The sequence below is a fragment of the Poromitra crassiceps genome, assembly GCF_964638095.1.
Source record: "Poromitra crassiceps genome assembly, chromosome: 3".
Classification (NCBI taxonomy): domain Eukaryota; kingdom Metazoa; phylum Chordata; class Actinopteri; order Beryciformes; family Melamphaidae; genus Poromitra; species Poromitra crassiceps.
This window is the reverse complement of record NC_139625.1, coordinates 74955752-74982251: the sequence shown is the minus strand read 5'-3', so window position 1 is coordinate 74982251 and position 26500 is coordinate 74955752. Positions and strand designations below refer to the sequence as shown.

The window sequence follows — 26500 nt, the reverse complement described above, 5'->3', positions numbered from 1 at the left end:
ACAGAATGTGCTCTGTAGCATGTAAACGGGAATATGAATGGAATATTCTATTAAGCAACTAAACACCTTAGAGAGAGAGAGAGATAGAGAGAGGTCAATATATAATCTTAATGTAGTGGTGGCTTGGACATCAGCCCAGAAAGGCTGCAAGATGGGACAGGACCAGAAGATGTCTTGTGGGTGTGATCTGGCTTTAATAACCAATTGGCCTTTTCCACCTCAGCCATTTTGTGTCTAAAAGGCAATAAGTCACACAGGTGCAAGCAAAACATTAACGACGGCCCCGGCACTTGAACACCCAAATGGATTGGAGGTTGGAAACCCTCATTGATGTTTGCTTGCACCTGTGTTACCTCCTGCCTTTTAGACACAAAATGGCTGCTGGTGAAAAAGGCCCATTGACAGCACAAATACGTTTACTCACTTAAACTCACTTTGAACCAGAGAGGGGGACTACCTGGTGAAACTGGCTGGTGTGTGGTTGGAGTGAAAACCCGCGGACTATTGTCCCAGTTGAAAACCATTCATCGAAATGCTCCACCTCTCAGTTGTCATTGCAGAGTTCGGTCTGTAGGGGGCAGTGCAGGTACAGAGATCTCAGCTGGCTCAGTAGAGCTTCTGCTGCAGAGCCCAAAACACACTCGCTATGGGAGGCGGTTTATTCCAAGAGCGATAGAATATAGCATTATATTTTTTACATACAAAGGTTTATAGGACAAAGGTACAAAGGTTTATAGGAATGTTGCTCCTGGTTTCCCACTGGTCATGACATTTCTGGAATATCACTGGATTTTTAAAAGGGTCTATTCCAGACAGGGAATTTATGATCATTTCTCCTGGGAAATCTGGGAATATCTTGGAGTTTTACACTTTACACATGAAAATATGAGTATTTTACAGCTTGGTTCACACATGACACATTCATTCCATGTTTGTTTGTTTTTTCAGACTGAAAAACAACATGAAGGAACACTTTTAGCTTCTGCAAGTACTTAATTAGCAGCAGCCAGCAGTCAAATGCTGCTCAAATATACAAGTGGCTGCTAGATTTGCTTCATTCACCAGCCCAAAAAACAATGGTCATCTATAGAGCTGAACAGTCACGTGACATCTCTTGCCCCGGAAGTGAGTTTCCCATTCATTTTCTCCATAGACGTTTCGAAAAATGCTTGTATAACGACTTTTAAGGTTGGAACTAAGCCAACCCATGAGCTACTGTTTTATGGTCTCTCACGATTTAGTAGCTCACAGGTTAGCTTGGTTCCAGCCTTAAAACTCGTTATAGAAGGATTTTTCAAAATGTCTATGGAGAAAATGAATGGGAAACTCACTTCCGGGGCAAGAGATGTCATGTGACTGTTAAGTTAATGTATAATGAGTGGCTGGTAAAATTAAACATTCACTAGGCAGTTGGCCGGTGGACAAAAAAAAGTTAATTTTGGGCCCTGCTTATGTTTTGAATGGGTGTGTGTAGACTTGTAGTGTGTGCTCGTGTAACAGATGCTGTGTGTGTGTGTGTGTGTGTGTGTGTGTGTGTGTGTGTGTGTGTGTTGCTCTCAGTGCTCTTGGCCCAGGAGGAAGCTTTCCACACTAAACGCTGCCCTATTATCATCTTAATTATTCCACTGTGTGTGAGTGCATGTGTGTGAGTGCATGTGTGTGCGCGTGTGAGTGCGTGCATGTGTCTGAGTGCGTTGGCGTGTGTGTGCGTGTGTGTGTGTGTGTGTGTTACGCCGGGGTGTGAGAAGGGGCAAAGTGGCTTAGTTCCTTATTTTGGGTGACACTGTCTCGTTGCATTTCTCACATCATTATCCCCGATTAATCGTGTTTTTTTAATTATCCACTACAGTGAGATCCATCGACGAGTGGCAAAATGATTACTTTAATGTTTTCTGTCGCCCTGACAGCAGCCCCGAGGTGTGTGTGTGTGTGTGTGTGTGTGTGTGTGTGTGTGTGTGTGTGTGTGTGCGCACGCGTGTGTGCGCGCGTGTGTGCGCGTGTGTGTGCGTGTGTGCGTGGCTTTGAAAGTGATTTTGTGTAGGTGTCTGTGCATGGAAGATATTTAGCATTTGTGTGTCTCCTTGTCTTTGTGTGTGCATTTCCAAGTGTGTGTTTATTTGGATGCATGTTTCTAGTGTTTTGATGTGTCTGTCAGTTTTTACATTTGTGTCTTTGCGTTTGTCAGTGTTCTTAAGGGTCCTTGAAATCCTTGAAAGTTTGTGAATTTGAGAAAAAAATCAAGAGTGTGAAAGTTTTTGACAATAGACATAAATACACATGGATATTGAAAGTTTGAATTCATGCACTATTTTGTGCAATAATAGAAATTGAAGTTCTTTTGATATGTTTTGTTACTTAATGTTAGTAAATAGATTTAACAGCACATTTAAGCCTTTCTCTTTAATTGTTGTCTGTGAGCTTCTGTAAAGCTGTTGGTTCTCATTATAAAAATGATCTGTGTTGTAACAGTAATTACACTTGATCCAGCTGAAACTATGCTGTGTTGGGCTCCTACAATTTGAGGGAATCGGGCCTGGAAAGTCCTGATGTTTAAGAAGGTGTGGAAACCCTGCTGTAAGGTAGTGCAGTGGTTCTCAAACCTTTTCACAATCAGAATCACTTTCATTGTCACAATATGCAAGATTACATACAAGGAACTTATCTTAGTGTCAGTATGAAGCATAGCGGTCATGTCGATATTCACAGATAAAGAAATAGGAAAAATAGCTATCACAACATTGCAAGTGCAGTCCAATACTGTACTGTCTATACGATATATATATACACGAGTAGGAGTGTTCAGTAGGAATTAAATAGGAGTTTACAGTCCAAGTTAAATAGGACATTACAGTCCAAGCGGTGCACAATGTAGTTAACAAGAGTAATCTAATGGTGTAAAGTTCTGGTAGGAGAAGCAGCTATAATACTTTAAGTAACGAGTGTAGTCCAGCTGCTGTAGCTGCAAAGGGACGTTTGAGGGGGCGGGGATTCAGCTGAGTTCAGGAGGAAGTAGTGGGTTTGTGGGTGGTGTTGGTAGGGTTCCTGGTACAGTAGAAGGGGCTTTTGGGCCTTGTTGGTAAGGCCGATGACCGTTGGGAAGAAGCTGTTCTTGTGGCCAGAGATTCTGGTCTTGACAGACCTCTCACCACAAGAACAGCTTCTTCCCAACTGCCATCGGCCTCACCAACAAGGCTTAAAAGTTTTCACGTCAAGGACCCCTAAACTGACACAAATTAGACCACAGACCCCCATCTGATAAGATTTTAGCTTTTAGATGTTTTTATTACAGAAAGTGTATGATTATGTCATTGTGTTACTTATGGATGGAATTACAGTCCAAATAAATGATCCCCCTTTTTGCTGAGGACTACCTCCAGGACCCTCTGGGGGTCCCTGGACTCCAGATTGAGAACCATTGTGTTAGTGTATGTGTGTGTCTTTTTGTCTGTGTTAGTGTATGTACGAGTCTGTATGTGCGCTAGTGTTTGCATGTATTTGTGTAAGCAATGCTGAATGTCTGTTTCTCTATTTGTTTCAGTGTGTAATTGTGTTTTGTGTGATTGTACGATTGTACACAATACACACACACACACACACACACACACACAGTGTGTGTGGGTGGGTGGGGAGGGGGTATTAGCGTGGGTCTAGCTTAGTGCGCAGTGTTTCCTTCCATAATGACTACTTAGCGTGACCTTAATTTGGAGCTGAGGACTCCGCTAACGACGGCCTCAGCCACTTAAAACACTCGCCTCCTCTAATTGGTCAGAAGCTATCGCATCATGACACAGCCCGCCGCTAATTCAGACACAGACACACACACACACACACATCAGAGTTACAATCACTTGATTCGTCAAGTCACTGCGGTCACTTAGAATATGGTGTGGTATGGTAGAAGAATATTGTGGGATCTTGGCCTTCCTATTAGTCGCTTATTGGCCTTCCTATTGGTCACTGATTGAGGAAGTGAAGCTTTTTCTACTGGTCATTAAGTCCTTGTATTCTTATATATCTAAAATGTAAATGTACTGTAAAGAGATGTCTTACTTTTACTTACTTAGTACTTCTTTATGACTTAGTTATTTTATTTATTGTCACTATTGGTGACAGACGGAGACAAAGACACAATCTTGTGTGTTTTTGAACCATTAATTGAGGAATTTCAGGCAGCACCCCCCCCCCCCCAAAAAAAAAGAAAAGAAAATAGATATATGGCTTTGTCATTGGATTGAAACCTTCATATATCATCATCCCTATTATTATTATTATTATTATTATTATTATTATTATTATTATTATTATTATTATTATTATTATTATCTTTATTTATTTATTTATTTATTTAGACTTGTTTTACTATTTTTATATGTATACACTACAGTACTATTATACTAATATATTAATGCTATATGTTGAGGATATCTATGACAGTTAATTAGTCTAACTTTTTGATGCTTGTGTATTTATTTGTTTATTTACTTCATTTGTCTGTATATGTATTTATTAATTCATGTATGCAGATAGTTGGGTACTTATTTATTCATATTTCAGTTTTTCAGTATATTTTACCTTATGAATGCTCTCCTGTGTTTATTTCCATTTGTACACGTTAGCAATAGCAATTAGTCGTCATGCTAGTATTGGTGATACGCAGTCATGAATTAATGAGTATTATTTATTCAGTTCCCCCTCTGCACTGACTAATGGTTACTGAACACTCTTATTTAAATGGCATTTTGCAACAACGACGCAGAGTCGATCGCAAATGAAATAGCAATTTATGAAAGGGGGGGGGCTGAATGCGTTACATGCGTGTGCAAACTGTGCATATTGATTTCACACTCAGATTTCCATGACCTTGCCTTCATGTGAGGCTGGATTGATAGAGGCGGTCATTACGCAGCCAGCGCTTCATAATCTACTGGATCTGCACTGACAAGCCAAGACCCCCGCTGTCCCCCCGCCAACAAACGCTGATACACACTCATTTGACATGATTGGGGGTGTGTGCGTGTCTGATGAGTTACAACGGCTGCACAATGGAAAGACAGGGAGAGTTGCATGAACGAGCAGAACATTTAGCATTGAAAATAGTTGGCTGGCTCATCGTCATGTGCATTTCAAATAGTGTTTTTTATTGCGGGGGGGGGGTGTATAGAGGGGGGTCCCAATTGAAGGAGAGTGATTTGTTTGGCCGTGTGTTTTCAGTCAATGGGAATGTGCTCTGTAGCATCTACATAAAGTGGAATATTCTATAAGCAGCTCATGTAAACACCTTCATATAAATATTGTGTTATTTAGAGTAAGGTCAATAGTTGGAACATTCAATGTAGCCAGTGCATCATACAGTATATCCACTACATCTGTCCACTTAATTTATCTATTTAACTTACCTGATTGTCTTTGTTACGTGAAGCTGTCAGTCAGTGCTGTGTGTGTGTGTGTGTGTGTGTGTGTGTGTGTGTGTGTGTGTGTGTGCGTGCGTGCGTGTGTGTGTGTGTGTGAGTGTGGTAATTTACACAGCAGAGCGCAGTAATGGGAATTTGAAGCCTTGTCCAGTCGGGGGGTGGTGGTGTGTGTGTTGGGGGGGGGGGGGGGGGTGATCTCTGTCTATATGAAAGATGGGGGGGTCTTTGGAGGGGGTCCTGACAGCGCGGTGGCGGGCCCTCGTCCATCAGAGCGCTAATTTAATTAGCCTAATTACAGTGACATGGACCCCCCTCCCCCTCTCCCTCCTCCTCTTCTCTCTAATCTGTGTCAGAGTGCGGACGCAGGGCGCGTCGTTAGCACACGCTAACGAGCTGAGATGACCGCTGTCCACACACACACACACACACACATACACACACACACAAACTCAGACACACAAACTAGCACACAGACATATGTACATATACACAAACATGCACACACACTACATGCAAGCGTACACATGCACACACATGCATACAGTACACACAAATACAGTATGTACACACACTCAGAGCTATACACCCGCATCTGTAAACACTCACACACACCACATCCCGTATGTACATACACTGTATACATATACACACACACACACACATACAGTGAACATAATGCCTATACCAGGCATGTCCAAAGTCCGGCCCGGGGGCCAATTGCGGCCCGCGGACCAATTTTAAGTGGCCCCCGGCTTGTCTCTCAAAATATACTTTATGTGGCCCTCCACACACAGTATTGGTTAATCAAGCAAGTTCGGCGGAACTAATGTTTTCAGACGGTAAACAAAATCCTTAAAGTACAATTGTATTGTATATTTGTTTTTGCTTTGTTTTTTAATAACCCATTATGATGCGAGAAGCAGCTGCCCCTCCGGTATCTTCACATGATCTAATCTGGCCCCGATTTTAAAAGGTTTGGACACCCCTGGCCTATACACATACACTAGCAGTATGCATACACACACACACAGAGAACATAATGCCTGTGCACATACACTATATATGCAGTACTGTATGCATACACACATGCACATACTAGGGATACACGATATCCGTATTGGCCGACGGATAAACTCTTTAAAATGAAATATCTGCTGGTCTTTGATGCACTGATGCAGTGGGAGCTGGTCTCCCTGCACAGTGACACTGATGTAGTGGGAGCTGGTCTCCCTGCACAGTGACACTGATGTAGTGGGAGCTGGTCTCCCTGCATGGTGACACTGATGCAGTGGGAGCTGGTCTCCCTGCACAGTGACACTGATGCAGTGGGAGCTGGTCTCCCTGCATGGTGACACTGATGTAGTGGGAGCTGGTCTCCCTGCATGGTGACACTGATGCAGTGGGAGCTGGTCTCCCTGCATGGTGACACTGATGTAGTGGGAGCTGGTCTCCCTGCACAGTGACACTGATGTAGTGGGAGCTGGTCTCCCTGCATGGTGACACTGATGCAGTGGGAGCTGGTCTCCCTGCATGGTGACACAGAAGCAGTGGGAGCTGGTCTCCCTGCATGGTGACACTGATGTAGTGGGAGCTGGTCTCCCTGCATGGTGACACTGATGCAGTGGGAGCTGGTCTCCCTGCATGGTGACACAGAAGCAGTGGGAGCTGGTCTCCCTGCATGGTGACACTGATGCAGTGGGAGCTGGTCTCCCTGCATGGTGACACTGATGCAGTGGGAGCTGGTCTCCCTGCATGGTGACACTGATGTAGTGGGAGCTGGTCTCCCTGCATGGTGACACTGATGCAGTGGGAGCTGGTCTCCCTGCATGGTGACACTGATGCAGTGGGAGCTGGTCTCCCTGCATGGTGACACTGATGTAGTGGGAGCTGGTCTCCCTGCATGGTGACACTGATGCAGTGGGAGCTGGTCTCCCTGCATGGTGACACTGATGTAGTGGGAGCTGGTCTCCCTGCACAGTGACACTGATGCAGTGGGAGCTGGTCTCCCTGCATGGTGACACTGATGCAGTGGGAGCTGGTCTCCCTGCACAGTGACACAGAAGCAGTGGGAGCTGGTCTCTCTGCACAGTGACACAGAAGCAGTGGGTGCTGGTCTCCCTGCATGGTGACACAGAAGCAGTGGGTGCTGGTCTCCCTGCATGGTGACACAGAAGCAGTGGGAGCTGGTCTCCCTGCACAGTGACACAGAAGCAGTGGGAGCTGGTCTCCCTGCACAGTGACACTGATGCAGTGGGAGCTGGTCTCCCTGCACAGTGACACTGATGCAGTGGGAGCTGGTCTCCCTTCATGGTGACACTGATGCAGTGGGAGCTGGTCTCCCTGCATGGTGACACTGATGCAGTGGGAGCTGGTCTCCCTGCATGGTGACACAGAAGCAGTGGGAGCTGGTCTCCCTGCACGGTGACACAGAAGCAGTGGGAGCTGGTCTCCCTGCACGGTGACACAGAAGCAGTGGGAGCTGGTCTCCCTGCACGGTGACACAGAAGCAGTGGGAGCTGGTCTCCCTGCACAGTGACACTGATGCAGTGGGAGCTGGTCTCCCTGCACAGTGACACTGATGCAGTGGGAGCTGGTCTCCCTGCACGGTGACACAGAAGCAGTGGGAGCTGGTCTCCCTGCACGGTGACACAGAAGCAGTGGGAGCTGGTCTCCCTGCACGGTGACACAGAAGCAGTGGGAGCTGGTCTCCCTGCATGGTGACACAGAAGAAGTGGGAGCTGGTCTCCCTGCATGGTGACACAGAAGCAGTGGGAGCTGGTCTCCCTGCATGGTGACACAGAAGAAGTGGGAGCTGGTCTCCCTGCATGGTGACACAGAAGCAGTGGGAGCTGGTCTCCCTGCACGGTGACACTGATGCAGTGGGAGCTGGTCTCCCTGCATGGTGACACTGATGCAGTGGGAGCTGGTCTCCCTGCATGGTGACACTGATGCAGGTTGTTGTCTCTGTTACATCCTGTTATTGCTGCTATTAGCTCCTGTGTTATTGTGTTGTAATGGACACATGGCAACACCACTTCACCAGGCATGCAACGTCAACACACACACACACACACACACACACACTAGTGCTGCACGATTTGGGGAAAAGGTGCGATTAGCGATTAGGGTGGACAATATTGCGATTGCGATTGTGATTGCGATATAATAAACAAGAGTTTTTTTTTTACCTTTATTTATACAGGGGGAGTCTCACTGAGAGCAATGCTCTCTTTTTCAGGAGTGCCCTGTTCACATTCACACACACATTCATACCTGGAAGCTGACCAGTACAACCACAGTCTGATCTGCTGGCCACTGATCAGCTCCACTGGAGCAGTTGGGGTTAAGGCCTTGCTCAAGGGCACCTCAGTGGTGGTAATGAGGGAGGGGCAAGCGCTGCCTTTTCACTTTCCCCACCCAGATTTATCCTACCGGTCCCGGGGATTGAAGCTCACTTCTCTAACCGTTGGGCCACCACTGCCACTAGGTATCTAGGGATGTGCCGGCATGAGTTTTTGACGGTATGATAACCTTGGACAAAAATACCACGGTTTCACATATCACAGACTAAAATACATGAAATATGTTACAATTTAAAATATATTAAAACTAAAAAAATAAAACAATTTGAAATTAAATTATCTTTACAAAAAAATAAAACATTTTGAGACATTTGCCTGTCCCAAACATGTAAAAAAGAAACACCAGTCAAATAGAAACTGCACTGTGTTACAGCACATAGAAGATGGCTCAGCAAAGTTGCAAAGTTAGTTACATGTCTGTCCAGCAATACTAATGAATGATACACCCCGTTTATTTATTTTGTAGCGACAGATGGCCTTAAACGCCACACTCACGTGACGCTTCTTGAGAGAGAGAGGTGAGAACGTGCATCTGCAGACTTTTAACGAGGGGACCATGAAGGCGTCATGTGACAGGCTAGTTAGCTAGCCTGGAGGTGATGCTGCCAGTGCTGGCAGCTGCGACAGTGTTTTGCTATCAACCTTGTTAATCTCGTTATATTCTTCATCACAGCGGGTCATCCCCACTGTGTACTTAATCGCGCACTAGTTCTGCATAAGCACCTGCAGCTCTCTCCTTATTTTACTGACGTTCTCACTGATCACACGGCTGTTTACATGCGTTTCTGAACGAACGGCTAGCTAGTTATTAGCATAGCTTGCTGTTAGCGATCATGGATGTTCTCTCTCGCCCTCTCTAGATAATATGTACCTTGCTGCACATAACATTACTTATTTGCGGGAGTGCATGGGAGAAGTCTCCCGCTAGTATTGATGCCCAGTGTGATGGCTGAGAAACGTGTGTTTGCTGCGTCGCGTGTAACGTTAGTTTAAAGGAGGCTCTCACACACAGTGTGTGTGTGTGTCTGACACACACACTCAAAAAGACGTGAAAAAAATAAAATAATCGCACACTTTTGCGGTTATGCAATCGCACGTGCTGACATCGCGATTGCGATTGCGATTCGATTAATCGTGCAGCACTAACACACACACACACACACACACAGACACACACACACACAGGGATACAATGTTCATAATCCATGCCATCCACTCTTCACATCAACAGTCAACTACTAGATATGACAAAAACTTTAACACCCTCTTAAAATTAAAACCGCCAAATTTCTCATTTCAACATTTAACATTTACATTGACTGCTTAATTTTGTAGAGCAACAACATTACAGTACAAGTAACCCATAGTAAGGAGTGCCACAAAGTCCTCATGATATTTCTGTGAGAGAAGTGCTAGAAACCCAAACAGAAACAATAGCTGTAGTGTCGAGAGTGGTAGAAGGCAGCTTTACAGTTTGTCTTTAAGTAGTGCGAAATGAAAATGTTAATCGCTACTTAACATTTATTGTGTGGAATAAAAGGCCTAACACAGTATACAACATGACAACAGTGTGCTTGACAGATTCACACGTGGACATGTTAACAGCATTCATAATGAGCTTTCACTGTGCTGATTTATTGTGGCAATAGGCAGACACCCCCAGCACAATAAACTGTACCTCAGAACAGGGAACTCACTTTTTCCCTCATCGCTCACAGTGGCCGATGGCTTCAGACAGTTCCAGGGTTTTACCATCCAGATCTGATTTCCAGAAACCAAGTTATGTCCATCAATGTCCTGTCCAAAAGGCTGGTAGGCTATAGAAACTTATGGAAAATAGAAAAATACTTCCAAGTTGAAATCTGTTACATTAAATCTAATACATTTACTGGAAGCTTAAAGTGATAATATGGAAGATTTCAGTTTTCTTGTCTCTGTCAACACCAATGGCCATGAGCAGTAATTTCAGATGAGATCCACACATTGGCGCATATGTGACGTGAAGGGTTTTTTCTTCTTCTTCTTAATACATTCAAGTTGGCCAGTGGGGGCGCTAATGCAACTCTTGGACGCCAAGAAGAAGAAGTTTCTCAGCGGACCCCACTGGAGATCGTTGTGACACGTGGGTGGCTGGGGGTGTGTGTGGGGGGGCATTTGAGCTGTCAGAAGTAGTGTCCTCTAGAGAGAGAGGGGCATCAGTGGAGGACCAAAATGCGTGACTCATTACCCAATGAACAGCCAGGAAGGGGTCTCGCGCTACTTTTGAATACTTTTGAATCGCCACAGACACAAGTTCATAAATGTTGCAATACAGAGAGATGCAAGAACTTTCATCAATGGGCCATAGGCTCAATCACCATTGTGTTAACTCAGTTGGCGATATATAGTGACTTTACAGACATTTATTTACATGAAAATCTTCCAGATTATCACTTTAACTTTAAACAGATCTTTTTCTATTTTCTATGAGTTTTGCCTTCATCACGCATGTTGGGTGTGCATACGTCTACTTCTTTCAAAGCTAGAGAAGCTCACTAGCCATGGCTAAAATGAGCCAGTATTTATTTGCCTGGTGGCTGGTGGTCATTAACCTGTAGTCTGTCTCTAAGCCTCTGTCCTTATTCCAGCATGGAGGATGTTTTCCCTGGTCTGGATGTAGCAGCAGGACCAGGAAACGCCTCCCTCCCTCAGAGCAGCAGATACTTGGCCCCTCCCTCAGAGCAGCAGATAATTAGCCCCTCCCTCAGAGCAGCAGATACTTGGCCCCTCCCTCAGAGCAGCAGATACTTGGCCCCTCCCTCAGAGCAGCAGATAATTAGCCCCTCCCTCAGAGCAGCAGATAATTAGCCCCTCCCTCAGAGCAGCAGATAATTAGCCCCTCCCTCAGAGCAGCAGATAATTAGCCCCTCCCTCAGAGCAGCAGATACTTGGCCCCTCCCTCAGAGCAGCAGATAATTAGCCCCTCCCTCAGAGCAGCATATAATTAGCCCCTCCCTCAGAGCAGCAGATAATTAGCCCCTCCCTCAGAGCAGCAGATAATTAGCCCCTCCCTCAGAGCAGCAGATAATTAGCCCCTCCCTCAGAGCAGCAGATACTTGGCCCCTCCCTCAGAGCAGCAGATAATTAGCCCCTCCCTCAGAGCAGCAGATACTTGGCCCCTCCCTCAGAGCAGCAGATAATTAGCCCCTCCCTCAGAGCAGCAGATACTTGGCCCCTCCCTCAGAGCAGCAGATAATTAGCCCCTCCCTCAGAGCAGCAGATACTTGGCCCCTCCCTCAGAGCAGCAGATAATCAGCCCCTCCCTCAGAGCAGCAGATAATCAGCCCCTCCCTCAGAGCAGCAGATACTTGGCCCCTCCCTCAGAGCAGCAGATAATCACCCCCTCCCTCAGAGCAGCAGATACTTGGCCCCTCCCTCAGAGCAGCAGATACTTGGCCCCTCCCTCAGAGCAGCAAATACTTGGCCCCTCCCTCAGAGCAGCAAGATACTTGGCCCCTCCCTCAGAGCAGCAGATAATTAGCCCCTCCCTCAGAGCAGCAGATATTTGGCCCCTCCCTCAGAGCAGCAGATAATTGGCCCCTCCCTCAGAGCAGCAGATAATTAGCCCCTCCCTTAGAGCAGCAGATATTTAGCCCCTCCCTCAGAGCAGCAGATAATTGGCCCCTCCCTCAGAGCAGCAGATAATTGGCCCCTCCCTCAGAGCAGCAGATAATTAGCCCCTCCCTCAGAGCAGCAGATAATTAGCCCCTCCCTCAGAGCAGTGGCAGTGAGCAGTAGCTAGATAACTCGCGTCGCCCATGTTTTCTGAGCGGAGCGTAAGGTTAGAGCGCTATTGTTTTCTGGAGTACAGCATGGATGCCCCAGACTACTTGGCACGGGGACGACAGTTTAGACAAATTAGCTGGCAAGTGTTTTGATAACAGCTCTGAGGTCATGTCAGAATGTCAGCTTCAACCTGTTCAGTGAGGAACCTGCCCACCTTCACACACAAACAGCCTGCTCAGTGAGGAACCTGCCCACCTTCACACACAAACAGCCTGCTCAGTGAGGAACCTGCCCACCCTCACACACAAACAGCCTGCTCAGTGAGGAACCTGCCCACCTTCACACACAAACAGCCTGCTCAGTGAGGAACCTGCCCACCTTCACACACAAACAGCCTGCTCAGTGAGGAACCTGCCCACCCTAACACACAAACAGCCTGCTCAGTGAGGAACCTGCCCACCTTCACACACAAACAGCCTGCTCAGTGAGGAACCTGCCCACCCTCACACACAAACAGCCTGCTCAGTGAGGAACCTGCCCACCTTCACACACAAACAGCCTGCTCAGTGAGGAACCTGCCCACCTTCACACACAAACAGCCTGCTCAGTGAGGAACCTGCCCACCCTAACACACAAACAGCCTGCTCAGTGAGGAACCTGCCCACCCTAACACACAAACAGCCTGCTCAGTGAGGAACCTGCCCACCCTAACACACAAACAGCCTGCTCAGTGAGGAACCTGCCCACCCTAACACACAAACAGCCTGCTCAGTGAGGAACCTGCCCACCCTAACACACAAACAGCCTGCTCAGTGAGGAACCTGCCCACCCTAACACACAAACAGCCTGCTCAGCGAGGAACCTGCCCACCCTCACACACAAACAGCCTGCTCAGTGAGGAACCTGCCCACCCTAACACACAAACAACTTCAACTAACATGGCTTTCTGAAGGCCAATAATTCATATTTTCTCCCAATATTCAACAGCCTTAAAATTGACCATTTTCATGCCCCCCGAAAAGTCCTGCCCCCGGGCCGTTGGAGCAGCAAATACTAACAGGATAGTAAAGAAAAATAGAATATAAACATCTACAACGGACTATTTGAACAGAGTAGGGTCAGAACACGCTAAGTAGAAATCTATAAATGTATGAATGAAGGGACAGTATGAAAAGGGTATTTTACAGCAGTAAGAGGGTGTGCAGACTGCAGAATAGCCCAAAATAGCTTTAGTAGCAGTCAGTATTTACGAGCTAACCGGTATGATGGAGGTGTAATAAAGTTGCAGGGGCAGACGAGCGGCCCTCCTGCCTGAGAGGATTGAGGACGCTCTTTATTTTTCACAAGATTTTTTTGCCCTGTAGTCTTGGCCGTTTTCTGCTGCCTTGCTTTCATGAGTCCTTCTCACATTTGCTCTTTCCAAGTCTGATTTTGTCTGTGGTTTTCCATACCCTGGTAGGGTGTCTGTGGTTTTCCATACCCTGGTAGGGTGTCTGTGGTTTACCATACCCTGGTAGGGTGTCTGTGGTTTACCATACCCTGGTAGGGTGTCTGTGGTTTTCCATGGCCTGGTAGGGTGTCTGTGGTTTACCATACCCTGGTATGGTGTCTGTGGTTTTCCATACCCTGGTAGGGTGTCTGTGGTTTACCATACCCTGGTATGGTGTCTGTGGTTTTCCATACCCTGGTAGGGTGTCTGTGGTTTACCATACCCTGGTAGGGTGTCTGTGGTTTACCATACCCTGGTAGGGTGTCTGTGGTTTTCCATGGCCTGGTAGGGTGTCTGTGGTTTACCATACCCTGGTATGGTGTCTGTGGTTTTCCATACCCTGGTAGGGTGTCTGTGGTTTACCATACCCTGGTAGGGTGTCTGTGGTTTTCCATGCCCTGGTAGGGTGTCTGTGGTTTTCCATACCCTGGTAGGGTGTCTGTGGTTTTCCATGCCCTGGTAGGGTTTCTATGGTTTACCATGCCCTGGTAGGGTGTCTGTGGTTTACCATGCCCTGGTAGGGTGTCTGTGGTTTTCCATGCCCTGGTAGGGTGGGACGCGTTTCAACCATTGGTCTTCGTCAGGCTGTAGACCAACGGTTAAAACGCATTGCGTTTTTGTGTTTGCCCGTATCAATTGAAGATGTATTCTGGTTTGTAACTCTTTGCAGTACGCAGATACAATTACTTCTCATTAAATAATATATTCTTTTCAAACTCCAAGTAGCTCCTTTTTTTGCCTTGTATTCTATTTTGCCTGCTGAGCTGCTTTGGTCCACATTTGTTAGATAGATCAGCAACATTAAGGTTACAATAGATCAGTAACATTAACGTTGCAATAGATCAGTTATAGATACCGATAAATACATGCATTTCCCCCCCATCTAAGTCTCTCCTGTAGTGGAATTATTATATAACACATTATTATAACTACTCTTATGGTGATGGCCCACTGGTAGATGCAGACATCAATGCAATGCTTTTCAAAATGGACACATTCACTGGACAAAACAAGAAAACTGCGTCAACTTAAGTTATGCTAGTGAAGCATTTAGTCAAGCGTTGTTGAGCATCTGGCCATCATTAAAGCGTCATTTTATCATCCTGTCATATCAGCAGAAATGTTTGTTTCGGGCCGATGTGATATTTCAAAGCCTTTATCTCAAACTGTTGTGTGGTACACTAAATGAGACTAAAGGACAATATGCTAACTTGTATTAGCGGCTACAGCAGTTAGCTACTGTATCTGTAGGTTCAAATGGTTGGTTTGAAATGAAGACTGCCGAGTCAGCTCCAGTCACTCAACCATCACCCGCCCCCCAGGCCTTTATGTCTCAGCCCCCCCATAAATCTGATCAAAGGGGAGACGTTTCCATTAGAATAAATGGCAGCCGCTCACAGGAGAACCAAGATTGATGGAGAAAGTTAAATTGCATTAGCAGTACAGTTTAAATATTTAGCGCAGCCTTATCATAACTGTTCTTAACACTTAAAGTAATATACAGCCCCGCCAGGCGCCCGATGTACATGCTGACATGTATGTCGGAGGCCGCGTCCTATTGGTTGGCTTGGGCAGCGGATGCCCGCTCCCTGTCCAGGTGGAGCTACTGTGGAGGGGCGGGGTTTTATTGTTATTTTCTCTTGAACCTTTGTTCAACCAGTTCGACCAATGTCTTCTAGTACTGTTGAACACTGAGCTCCACTATTGGAGTGTCTTGGGATTGAGTGCATTGTTTAAAGGCACCTCAACATTAGCTTTTAAAGTTACAGTAGGGAACCTTTATGGATGAACCTTTATTTAGAAATCATAAAACATAATTTGCTGTTTGGTGGCCAAAGACAAGCATGATATTATGTCTCAGAAATCTCACCCTGTTTCTCTGCTATTCTCATTTCATCTGACCAATGAGCAGAAGTCCGAGGCAGAAGGCGGGACTCCAGCCTGTCACTCACTAGGAGTGAGAGGCGTGTCGTTCCTTGTGTTAGTGTGAATTTTTAGAGATATTTCATCTCTTTCCTCCTGAACTTCCCTACTAACCCATTGATACCTGATGCAGCATTTGTGTGTGTATCCCTTTAAGACCGCGAACCGCGCCACGCGGTTCGCGGTCTTAAAGGGATACACACACAATTGAGGGATATACACACAAATGCTGCATCAGGTATCAATGGGTTAAGAGAGAGCAGAGTGTACATTGTTCAATTTCACTTCCAATATTTTCCTGCACTGGGATTCAAACTGGCAACCTTGACAGCTGAACAGTTGTAGTTCCCCCCTTCTGTCAGGACGGCCCAATCACTGCCCATCTTTCAGCGGAGGCTAAAAACCCTTGGACCACCCTTCTTGAACTATCCATCCTTCTATTAAAAAAATATAATAATGCTACTTATTCCTTCAAGTATTGGCAAATGCTGCGTATTTCTTTTAAAAGGTCTTGGCTGATGTAGACTGTGTTGCATAGTTGATTTCACTACTGTTGACAAAATGTACTATTGTAAATCACTTTGGATAAAAGTGTCTGCTAAAGGACATACTATCATGTAAAGTGTGGTTGTATCTATCAAGGAACATGCAGAAAGAGAAATCCCACGTCATTTTTATAAATCGACATCATCTTAGATTCTCGAGGAACAATCTGGCATTTTCTGCCCAAATGCAGTTTAAACAAACTACAACTAAATGAACATTATTTCAGTTTGATGTCAGTGCCATAATAGATTAATATTTAGGAGTGTATAGGGCCTACAGTACCTAAGTTAAATGTTCCCAAGTTACAGATGAAGCAGTTGGCAGTTTAACATGGGGACAGGTTAATTAACATGCTGACAGTGTCGACCGTTAACAGTGATGTTTGGTCAGGGAGCAACTTTCTTCCCAGTCTTTTGGATCAGTCCGACTCAGTGTGGCGTGTTTAGTAGAGTGCCTGCCTGCACGCTGCACGGAGCCGGCTCTCCTCGCCGCCCTTGGCTCGCCCCGTGTCACCTGAAGGTAAATGTTTACGACCGGCTCCTCATTAACGAAGCCGGGGGCTTTAACGAGCCCAATTAAAACAATGGCTTCATCTGCGAGCGCATGAAACGGGCCTGTGTTTATTGGAACAGAGATAATGGAGTGTTCCCGGCTACACATGCAGCCTTAACTCTCGCCTGTATCCTCTCCAGCGTCTACCACAAACACAGGGGGAAACAAATAGTACGTCCTGTACGCTTTTGACAGCTGCCAAGTGTGACTGCTTGGCCAGATTCTTTGGCTGGCTCCATTACAGATTCTAAATGATGTATTTGTTTAGTGCTTGGCAACTTTTAGAATCCATCCGTTTGTGTGGCAGAAGAACAACAACAACAACAAGGTGTAAGTTTACAGCATTGGGACGATGCAGGAGGTATGGAGCACAGAGAAGCCTATTCAATTACTTTTGGGACAGTCTGAATGTTCTGGCACTCCTTCCCATGTAGCTGAACCGTACCAATGTGACTCTCCACTTTGCCCAGGTCTGTGTCCTTGTGCAGGATATCTTCACTTGGCGGAAGAGGGATTTTGTAGACAGATTTATAGATTAGTGCAGTGATTCTGAACCCTTTTTCATATCATACCCCTCATTTACATATTAGAGCCACGGACCCCCATTTGATGAGATTTTCACCCCATTTACGCCTGGTTTTTAAATGCGATCTCTATCCGGATAAGTTATCTGGATAATGGTCGCATGTTATGTGAGCCAGACGACAGTACTGTACATCCAGATGTGGTCAGGAAGATCTGATCACGATGCATTTACACCTTGCATTAATATGCATTTTTCGTTATCCAGATAGCATCCAGATAACTTATCCGGATACAGGTCACATTTAAAAACCAGGTGTAAATGTCTCTCGGACCCAAATCTGAAAATAGTTTTATTCTCAGATACAATTTTGTCTAGAATACCTTCAGTCCCATGATGACTATCTGTTTTGTAGGTAGAAAGACAGAACAGTCATTTGTCTACATTCTCAAACTGTTACCTTCTTGTAAATGAAATAATGCTGAAGTTCATCAGTTTGTTGGGGACCCCCTGAAACCCCCTCAAGGACCCCTGGTGGTCCCCAGACCCCACGTTGAGAACCACTGACTGGACTAGTGGACCACATGTGTTGTGTTTATATGACAGGGAGGGGAATAACATTCAGAGAGTTGTTTCTTTTAATTCATTTGGGGTGTTTTTGCGATCAACTTTTTATTGACTTTTTAATTCATTTGTAATGAAGAATGTGTTTTTTTCTCTCAATAATGTGTCCAGATATTTGTTTGATCGCAGTATTGGAGTAGTTACTGATTGTTGGTCTTATGATTTCCAGTGCAGTTGAAGTACATACACACACACACACACACACACACCAGGGAGGGCGGATCGATAGCGAAGACCTCTATAGAGACAGTTAAGCAAAGATCCCGATGTCTCCTCCCCTGATTGGCTGAGACTGTGAAGGGGGGTCTCATTGATTGACAGGGACCTTTCTGCTCCCGGTCCAACCGTCTCCATCCACCCCTTCAGTCTAATAATGGGAGAATAATCACTGGAGCTGTTAGCTGATAAACGACTTGGCCTGTGTGTGTGTGTGTGTGTGTGTGTGTGTGTGTGTGTGTGTGTGTGTGTGTGTGTGTGTGTGTGTGTGTGTGTGTGTGTGTGTGTGTGTGTGTGTGTGTGTGTGTGTGTGTGTGTGTGTGTGTGTGTGTGTGTGTGTGTGTGTGTGTGTGTGTGTGTGTGTCGGGGGCGTCCCTGGGTCTCAGGCAGGACAGATGAATAACAGAATGAGGAGGCTGGTGGGGCGGCCGAGCTCAGCATTATTAGGACTAATGTACTCACTCTCTCTCTCTCTTCTCCTCATCTCTCACTCCGCCGTCTCTCTCTCATCTCTCTGTCTATAGTGTAGTGGTGGTCTCTCTCTCATCTCTCTGTCTATAGTGTAGTGGTGGTCTCTCTCTCATCTCTCTGTCTATAGTGTAGTGGTGGTCTCTCTCTCATCTCTCTGTCTATAGTGTAGTGGTGGTCTCTCTCTCCATCTCTCTGTCTATAGTGTAGTGGTGGTCTCTCTCTCATCTCTCTGTCTATAGTGTAGTGGTGGTCTCTCTCTCCATCTCTCTGTCTATAGTGTAGTGGTGGTCTCTCTCTCCATCTCTCTGTCTATAGTGTAGTGGTGGTCTCTCTCTCCATCTCTCTGTCTATAGTGTAGTGGTGGTCTCTCTCTCCATCTCTGTCTATAGTGTAGTGGTGGTCTCTCTCTCCATCTCTCTGTCTATAGTGTAGTGGTGGTCTCTCTCTCATATCTCTCTGTCTATAGTGTAGTGGTGGTCTCTCTCTCATCTCTCTGTCTATAGTGTAGTGGTGGTCTCTCTCTCCATCTCTCTGTCTATAGTGTAGTGGTGGTCTCTCTCTCATCTCTCTGTCTATAGTGTAGTGGTGGTCTCTCTCTCTCATATCTCTGTCTATAGTGTAGTGGTGGTCTCTCTCTCATCTCTCTGTCTATAGTGTAGTGGTGGTCTCTCTCTCCATCTCTCTGTCTATAGTGTAGTGGTGGTCTCTCTCTCATCTCTCTGTCTACAGTGTAGTGGTGGTCTCTCTCTCTCATCTCTCTGTCTATAGTGTAGTGGTGGTCTCTCTCTCCATCTCTCTGTCTATAGTGTAGTGGTGGTCTCTCTCTCATCTCTCTGTCTATAGTGTAGTGGTGGTCTCTCTCTCATCTCTCTGTCTATAGTGTAGTGGTGGTCTCTCTCTCATCTCTCTGTCTATAGTGTAGTGGTGGTATCTCTCTCCATCTCTCTGTCTATAGTGTAGTGGTGGTCTCTCTCTCCATCTCTCTGTCTATAGTGTAGTGGTGGTCTCTCTCTCATATCTCTCTGTCTATAGTGTAGTGGTGGTCTCTCTCTCATCTCTCTGTCTATAGTGTAGTGGTGGTCTCTCTCTCATCTCTCTGTCTATAGTGTAGTGGTGGTCTCTCTCTCATCTCTCTGTCTATAGTGTAGTGGTGGTCTCTCTCATCTCTCTGTCTATAGTGTAGTGGTGGTCTCTCTCTCATCTCTCTGTCTATAGTGTAGTGGTGGTCTCTCTCTCATCTCTCTGTCTATAGTGTAGTGGTGGTCTCTCTCTCTCATCTCTCTGTCTATAGTGTAGTGGTGGTCTCTCTCTCATCTCTCTGTCTATAGTGTAGTGGTGGTCTCTCTCTCATCTCTGTCTATAGTGTAGTGGTGGTCTCTCTCATCTCTCTGTCTATAGTGTAGTGGTGGTCTCTCTCTCATCTCTCTGTCTATAGTGTAGTGGTGGTCTCTCTCTCTCATCTCTCTGTCTATAGTGTAGTGGTGGTCTCTCTCTCATCTCTCTGTCTATAGTGTAGTGGTGGTCTCTCTCTCATCTCTCTGTCTATAGTGTAGTGGTGGTCTCTCTCTCATCTCTCTGTCTATAGTGTAGTGGTGGTCTCTCTCTCCATCTCTCTGTCTATAGTGTAGTGGTGGTCTCTCTCTCATATCTCTCTGTCTATAGTGTAGTGGTGGTCTCTCTCTCATCTCTCTGTCTATAGTGTAGTGGTGGTCTCTCTCTCATCTCTCTGTCTATAGTGTAGTGGTGGTCTCTCTCATCTCTCTGTCTATAGTGTAGTGGTGGTCTCTCTCTCATCTCTCTGTCTATAGTGTAGTGGTGGTCTCTCTCTCATCTCTCTGTCTATAGTGTAGTGGTGGTCTCTCTCTCTCATCTCTCTGTCTATAGTGTAGTGGTGGTCTCTCTCTCATCTCTCTGTCTATAGTGTAGTGGTGGTCTCTCTCTCATCTCTGTCTATAGTGTAGTGGTGGTCTCTCTCTCATCTCTCTGTCTATAGTGTAGTGGTGGTCTCTCTCTCTCATCTCTCTGTCTATAGTGTAGTGGTGGTCTCTCTCTCATCTCTCTGTCTATAGTGTAGTGGTGGTCTCTCTCTCATCTCTCTGTCTATAGTGTAGTGGTGGTCTCTCTCTCTCATCTCTCTGTCTATAGTGTAGTGGTGGTCTCTCTCTCCATCTCTCTGTCTATAGTGTAGTGGTGGTCTCTCTCATCTCTCTGTCTATAGTGTAGTGGTGGTCTCTCTCTCCATCTCTCTGTCTATAGTGTAGTGGTGGTCTCTCTCTCTCATCTCTCTGTCTATAGTGTAGTGGTGGTCTCTCATCTCTCTGTCTATAGTGTAGTGGTGGTCTCTCTCTCATCTCTGTCTATAGTGTAGTGGTGGTCTCTCTCTCATCTCTCTGTCTATAGTGTAGTGGTGGTCTCTCTCTCATCTCTCTGTCTATAGTGTAGTGGTGGTCTCTCTCTCTCATCTCTCTGTCTATAGTGTAGTGGTGGTCTCTCTCTCATCTCTCTGTCTATAGTGTAGTGGTGGTCTCTCTCTCTCATCTCTCTGTCTATAGTGTAGTGGTGGTCTCTCTCTCATCTCTCTGTCTATAGTGTAGTGGTGGTCTCTCTCTCCATCTCTCTGTCTATAGTGTAGTGGTGGTCTCTCTCTCATCTCTCTGTCTATAGTGTAGTGGTGGTCTCTCTCTCATCTCTCTGTCTATAGTGTAGTGGTGGTCTCTCTCTCATCTCTCTGTCTATAGTGTAGTGGTGGTCTCTCTCATCTCTCTGTCTATAGTGTAGTGGTGGTCTCTCTCTCTCATCTCTCTGTCTATAGTGTAGTGGTGGTCTCTCTCATCTCTCTGTCTATAGTGTAGTGGTGGTCTCTCTCATCTCTCTGTCTATAGTGTAGTGGTGGTCTCTCTCTCATCTCTCTGTCTATAGTGTAGTGGTGGTCTCTCTCATCTCTCTGTCTATAGTGTAGTGGTGGTCTCTCTCTCATCTCTCTGTCTATAGTGTAGTGGTGGTCTCTCTCTCTCATCTCTCTGTCTATAGTGTAGTGGTGGTCTCTCTCTCCATCTCTCTGTCTATAGGCTCTTTCACACCGGCCTTGAAAGCCGAAAAATGCACGGAAAATAGGATTCGCGCCTCCGATGTGAAAGTCGTGAACGCGCTTTGGTGGACAATTGTTTTACGCCTTTTGTCCCGCGACGGTAGGTAGTAACAGCGCCGGGTTACCTGGCAACCCGCCTCCATTTGAAAGCGTTGTTGCAGCGAGCCGGAAAAGGTGCGAATGGTCAGCTCATTCATAAAAAAAATTACAGGGGAAATCACCTCATGTATCAAGAAAGTGCAGGAGTGAAAGTAAAAAAAAGTAGCCTATACAATCATGACTGCAGGGACGCCAGGAGGAATGCTCCGTGCGGTTAGGCTTTATGCTCAAACGATGTTGACATTAGTAGGTACAATTAACGGATATAATAATAAGCTTCAGAGGGCTATAGCTGTCTGTGGCGAGTTGGTCTGAGGATATTCCCTCTCAAAATCAGCTCTGTGCATTCCCTTACAAAAACTACTAACGTTAAGTAGTCATGTGCATTTATAGCCTATACTATTCCCCCAACGAACGTTATGCAGACTGCAGCTGTTTGATATGCGGGCGGTCGCCTTTCAATCCGGGAGCAGGGGATTTCACTTGAAAGTACACTGCAGCACGGGAATGTGGCCCTGCTGCTTGGCTCTGTGTGGAAGCAATTTCTGTGGCGAGGGTGCGGTGTTTGCGGGACTCCTAAACTGCAATTTTTGCGCGATCTGTGTGTGAAAGAGCCTTATAGTGTAGTGGTGGGTGTACATTAGTTTAACATACGTCAATGGAGTTGGCCTTACTAAGTTCATTATAATTAATTAATTATAATTAATTAATTATAATTCCAGTATCTGTTATGGGGCTCAAGTCTATATAATATTTGACCATTTCCAGGTCTTGAAAAGTTTTGATTTGAACAAATAGTGTATGCAAATACCTGTTGTTCGAAGAGTATGTAGTCGCACAAGCTGCAATATCCATAATCTCTTGAAAAATGTACGTCGAATATAATTGAAATTTTAATTGTGCCTGAAGTCTTTGATGTGGGTATTTCTGCATGATCCCTCTCCCCCTCCCCCTCTCCAGATATTAAATGTTTTTCATGCCTCAAAACTTCCAAAATATCAAAATGTTCCAAAGGTTTCCCATTTGAAACCCATACCAGTGATTTTTCTTCCTTTCAGACATATTTGGCCATGGACTGCAGATGAAAACAAGCCTTTTTGCACATGTTTACAGAAATGTATCATGTGTATTGTCCCTGTCAAATAAACGAAAAATATAAATACGAACCTCCATCATATCAGGTGGATTACATTGACTGGCCAATATCAGATAATCAATAAGGTCGATATTGATCTTAATCTCCCTGAATCCGAGTTATTATACTTGTTGGTAACACTTGTTGGTTTTGTGTGTGTGTGTGTGTGTGTGTGTGTGTGTGTGTGTGTGTGTGTGTGTGTGTGTGTGTGTGTGTGTGTGTGTGTGTGTGTGTGTGTGTGTGTGTGTGTGTGTGTGTGTGTGTGTGTGTGTGTGTGCAGTTGCCCAGAAGATCGTGGCGACCAGGAAGAAGCAGCAGCTGTCCATCGGGCCGTGCAAGTCTCTACCCAACTCACCCAGCCACTCATCTGTCTGCTCCACACAGGTGTCTGCTGTGCACATCAGCCAGGTCAGAACACACACACATGCATGCACGCACACACATGCATGCACACACACACACATGCATGCACGTGCATACACACACACACACACACACACACGCATGCACGCGCGCACATACACACACATGCACGTACTGTATGTGCATGCCATGCACACACACACACACACACAGACACACACACACACACACACACACACACACACACACTATCCCATATTATAAAGAACCTTATAAAGAACTCCTCAAGTGCAGAGAGGTTCACATTCTCATACACTATAAACGCACACTGTGTGTGTGTGTGTGTGTGTGTGTAGTGAGTGCTCTGGGCTCTCTCCATCTCTCCGGCCGTTAAGCCGTTCGATCGGCGTGGCTCAATCCTCCATCGATTCCTCATTAAAAAGCCATCATTCAGTGTGTCTGTACAGCGGCCACACACACGCACACACACGCACACACACACACACACACACACACACACACGCACACACACTGTTTATCTTCCTCTGCCTGCCTCCGACAAACGGCCCTCAGAGCGTCTTTAGCTCTCGCCCCTTACTGTCATGTGACCCTGAGGAAGCACCTGTCACACTGAGTAGACTTTGAACACATCACAAAGACTGGAAACTTTTTTCCATCTACGTTTTACCAGCAAACTAGACCTCCAGATGACAACAAATACATTCATTTGGAAACACTTCCTGGACTTAAAAATACTTTAAAAAAAACAGGTGATTCCATCCTCAAATATATGAACCTTTTTGTAACTAATTTCATAACATTCTCATAACATTCTGTTCACCTTTATAGTAACTCAATGCGCTTTGCTTTCATGCCAGCAGTTATTCTCCACATATATGCTATATAAATCCAAACAATTATTATTAAATACCATCAGCATACACCAGCTGTAGCCAATCCTACTACTATAACTGGAGAGCTGTGTGTCCGTGTGTGCTCGGTCCATCGTCTCCAGAGTCCCAACCAGAAAATGCTGTTTCTCTTAATATGACGTCAGGTTCAGTTAGCTCTGCACAGAAACGGCTGGTAGAAATACTTTTTACTTTTATACTTGATTACACTCTAGAGTCTGTATTGTTTTACTTTTACTTGAGTAAACAAGTTGAATCAGTACTTCTACTTTTACCAGTCATTCTTTTTACACAACTGTACTTCTACTTAAGGGAAGAATGTGTGTACTTTTCCCATCTCTGAAAGGTGGTAATAAAATAATACAAACAAAATAAATAATACTAAAAACTATCTATGCAAATCCCCCCCCCCCCCCTCCATGCAGACGAGTAACGGAGGAGGCAGTTTGAGTGACTACTCGTCGTCGGTACCGTCCACACCCAGCACCAGCCAGAAGGAGCTCCGCATAGACGTCCCCCAGACCACCAACACCCCCACACCTGTTCGCAAGCAGTCCAAACGACGATCCAACCTCTTCACTGTGAGTCTCACACACACACACACACACACACACACACACACACACACACACACACACACACACACACACACACACATTTAAGTGTTGCCAGTGAATCTGATCACGTATTACATTTATAAATTTAAAGATGACATAAAGTGTGACTGTCGTTCATTTGTATTTCACCTCAGACAAGACAGCACACTGCTTTCAAGTTTTGCTAGAAAGATGAACATTTCAGCTTTTCACCAACCAGTGTGCTGCTAGATGATGTCACTATGTGGCTCTACAGTACAGTACAGTACAGTACAGTACAGTACAGTACAGTAATACAGATTTTGAACATTTTGATGAATCAAAACAACCACAATCCAAGTCAGAAACACGACTGCAGATGCTGTGAGCCTGTTAGAATTTAAAATGCTTACTACCAACAATTAACTAGCTTGTACTCAACTACTGATGAAAAGCTGAAATGTTGTCCATCTTTCTAGCAAATCTAGGTAAATGTCAGACTTAAAAGCAGTGTCCTGACTTGTCTGAGGTGAAATGCAAATGAACTAAAGTCACATGATCAAATGTTTCATTGCCTCTTTATTAAGCAATAGCACACAGAGGCAGTGATGTACTGTTACTGTATATCGTGCCGGCTGTGATTTGGTTGTAGAAGATAATCACAGCCATGACGATATCCAATAACAACAGCACGACCTCCAGTGGGATATGGCTTTTCTACAACAGATGTAAAAGCTATTCATCAAGTCATAATAAAAATAAAAAATAAAGTAATTTGAGAGTAATGTCTAAGCCAATCAAAACAGTTCCCACAGACGCTACTGTTGCCAAGCAGCAGGTAAACTGTTTCCCGGTCATGCTGTATTCTTTACGTAGATTTTGAAAAGTGCTTTATAAATCAAGATTAGTATTATCATAAATAAAGATTATTATTATTCTAAATAAAGATTATTATTCTAAATAAAGATTAGTATTATAAATACTAATAAAAATGGATTGTGGGATTATTATTATTTATATGATCTCGTCCTCAGTCCCGGAAGGCCAGCGAGCCGGAGAAGGACAAGAAAGGCCTGGAGGGACGAGCCGACAGCATCGGCAGTGGAAGAGCCATCCCCATCAAACAGGTACAGCGACTCCGGTCCTGACACTCTGTTCCTGGGACTCCGGTCCTGAGACTCCGGTCTTGACACTCCGGTCCTGAGACTCCGGGCCTGGGCCTGGGATCCGCGCCTGGGCCTCTCTCTCTCTCTCTCTCTCTCTCCTCTCTCCTCTCTCTCTCTGTCTCTCTCTCTCTCTGTTTGACACCCCGGCCTTGATTAACAGCGAAAGCACACACTTGACATCAATTAGAGTGTGAGGGGGTTCTCCCGGGTCCTCCAATGAGATCATTAGGATAAGGAGTGGGAAGGGATTTCGCCATCGTTCTCTCTCTTTCTCACCCTCT

General features: G+C 45.4%; 1 protein-coding gene across 2 annotated transcripts in view; it reads left to right on the top strand.

Annotated features, from left to right (window-relative positions):
* The window catches only part of agap1 (ArfGAP with GTPase domain, ankyrin repeat and PH domain 1), a gene marked incomplete at its 5' end in the record, with an annotated part of 348600 nt that overhangs the window by 210862 nt on the left and 111238 nt on the right, over nucleotides 1–26500 (top strand). For both annotated transcript variants that reach the window (XM_083634203.1, XM_083634202.1), the window contains 3 exons: nucleotides 23485–23612; nucleotides 24904–25059; nucleotides 26088–26180. In XM_083634203.1, the coding sequence (XP_083490329.1) occupies nucleotides 23485–23612; nucleotides 24904–25059; nucleotides 26088–26180 (377 nt within the window). The remainder of the gene's footprint in view (nucleotides 1–23484; nucleotides 23613–24903; nucleotides 25060–26087; nucleotides 26181–26500) is intronic.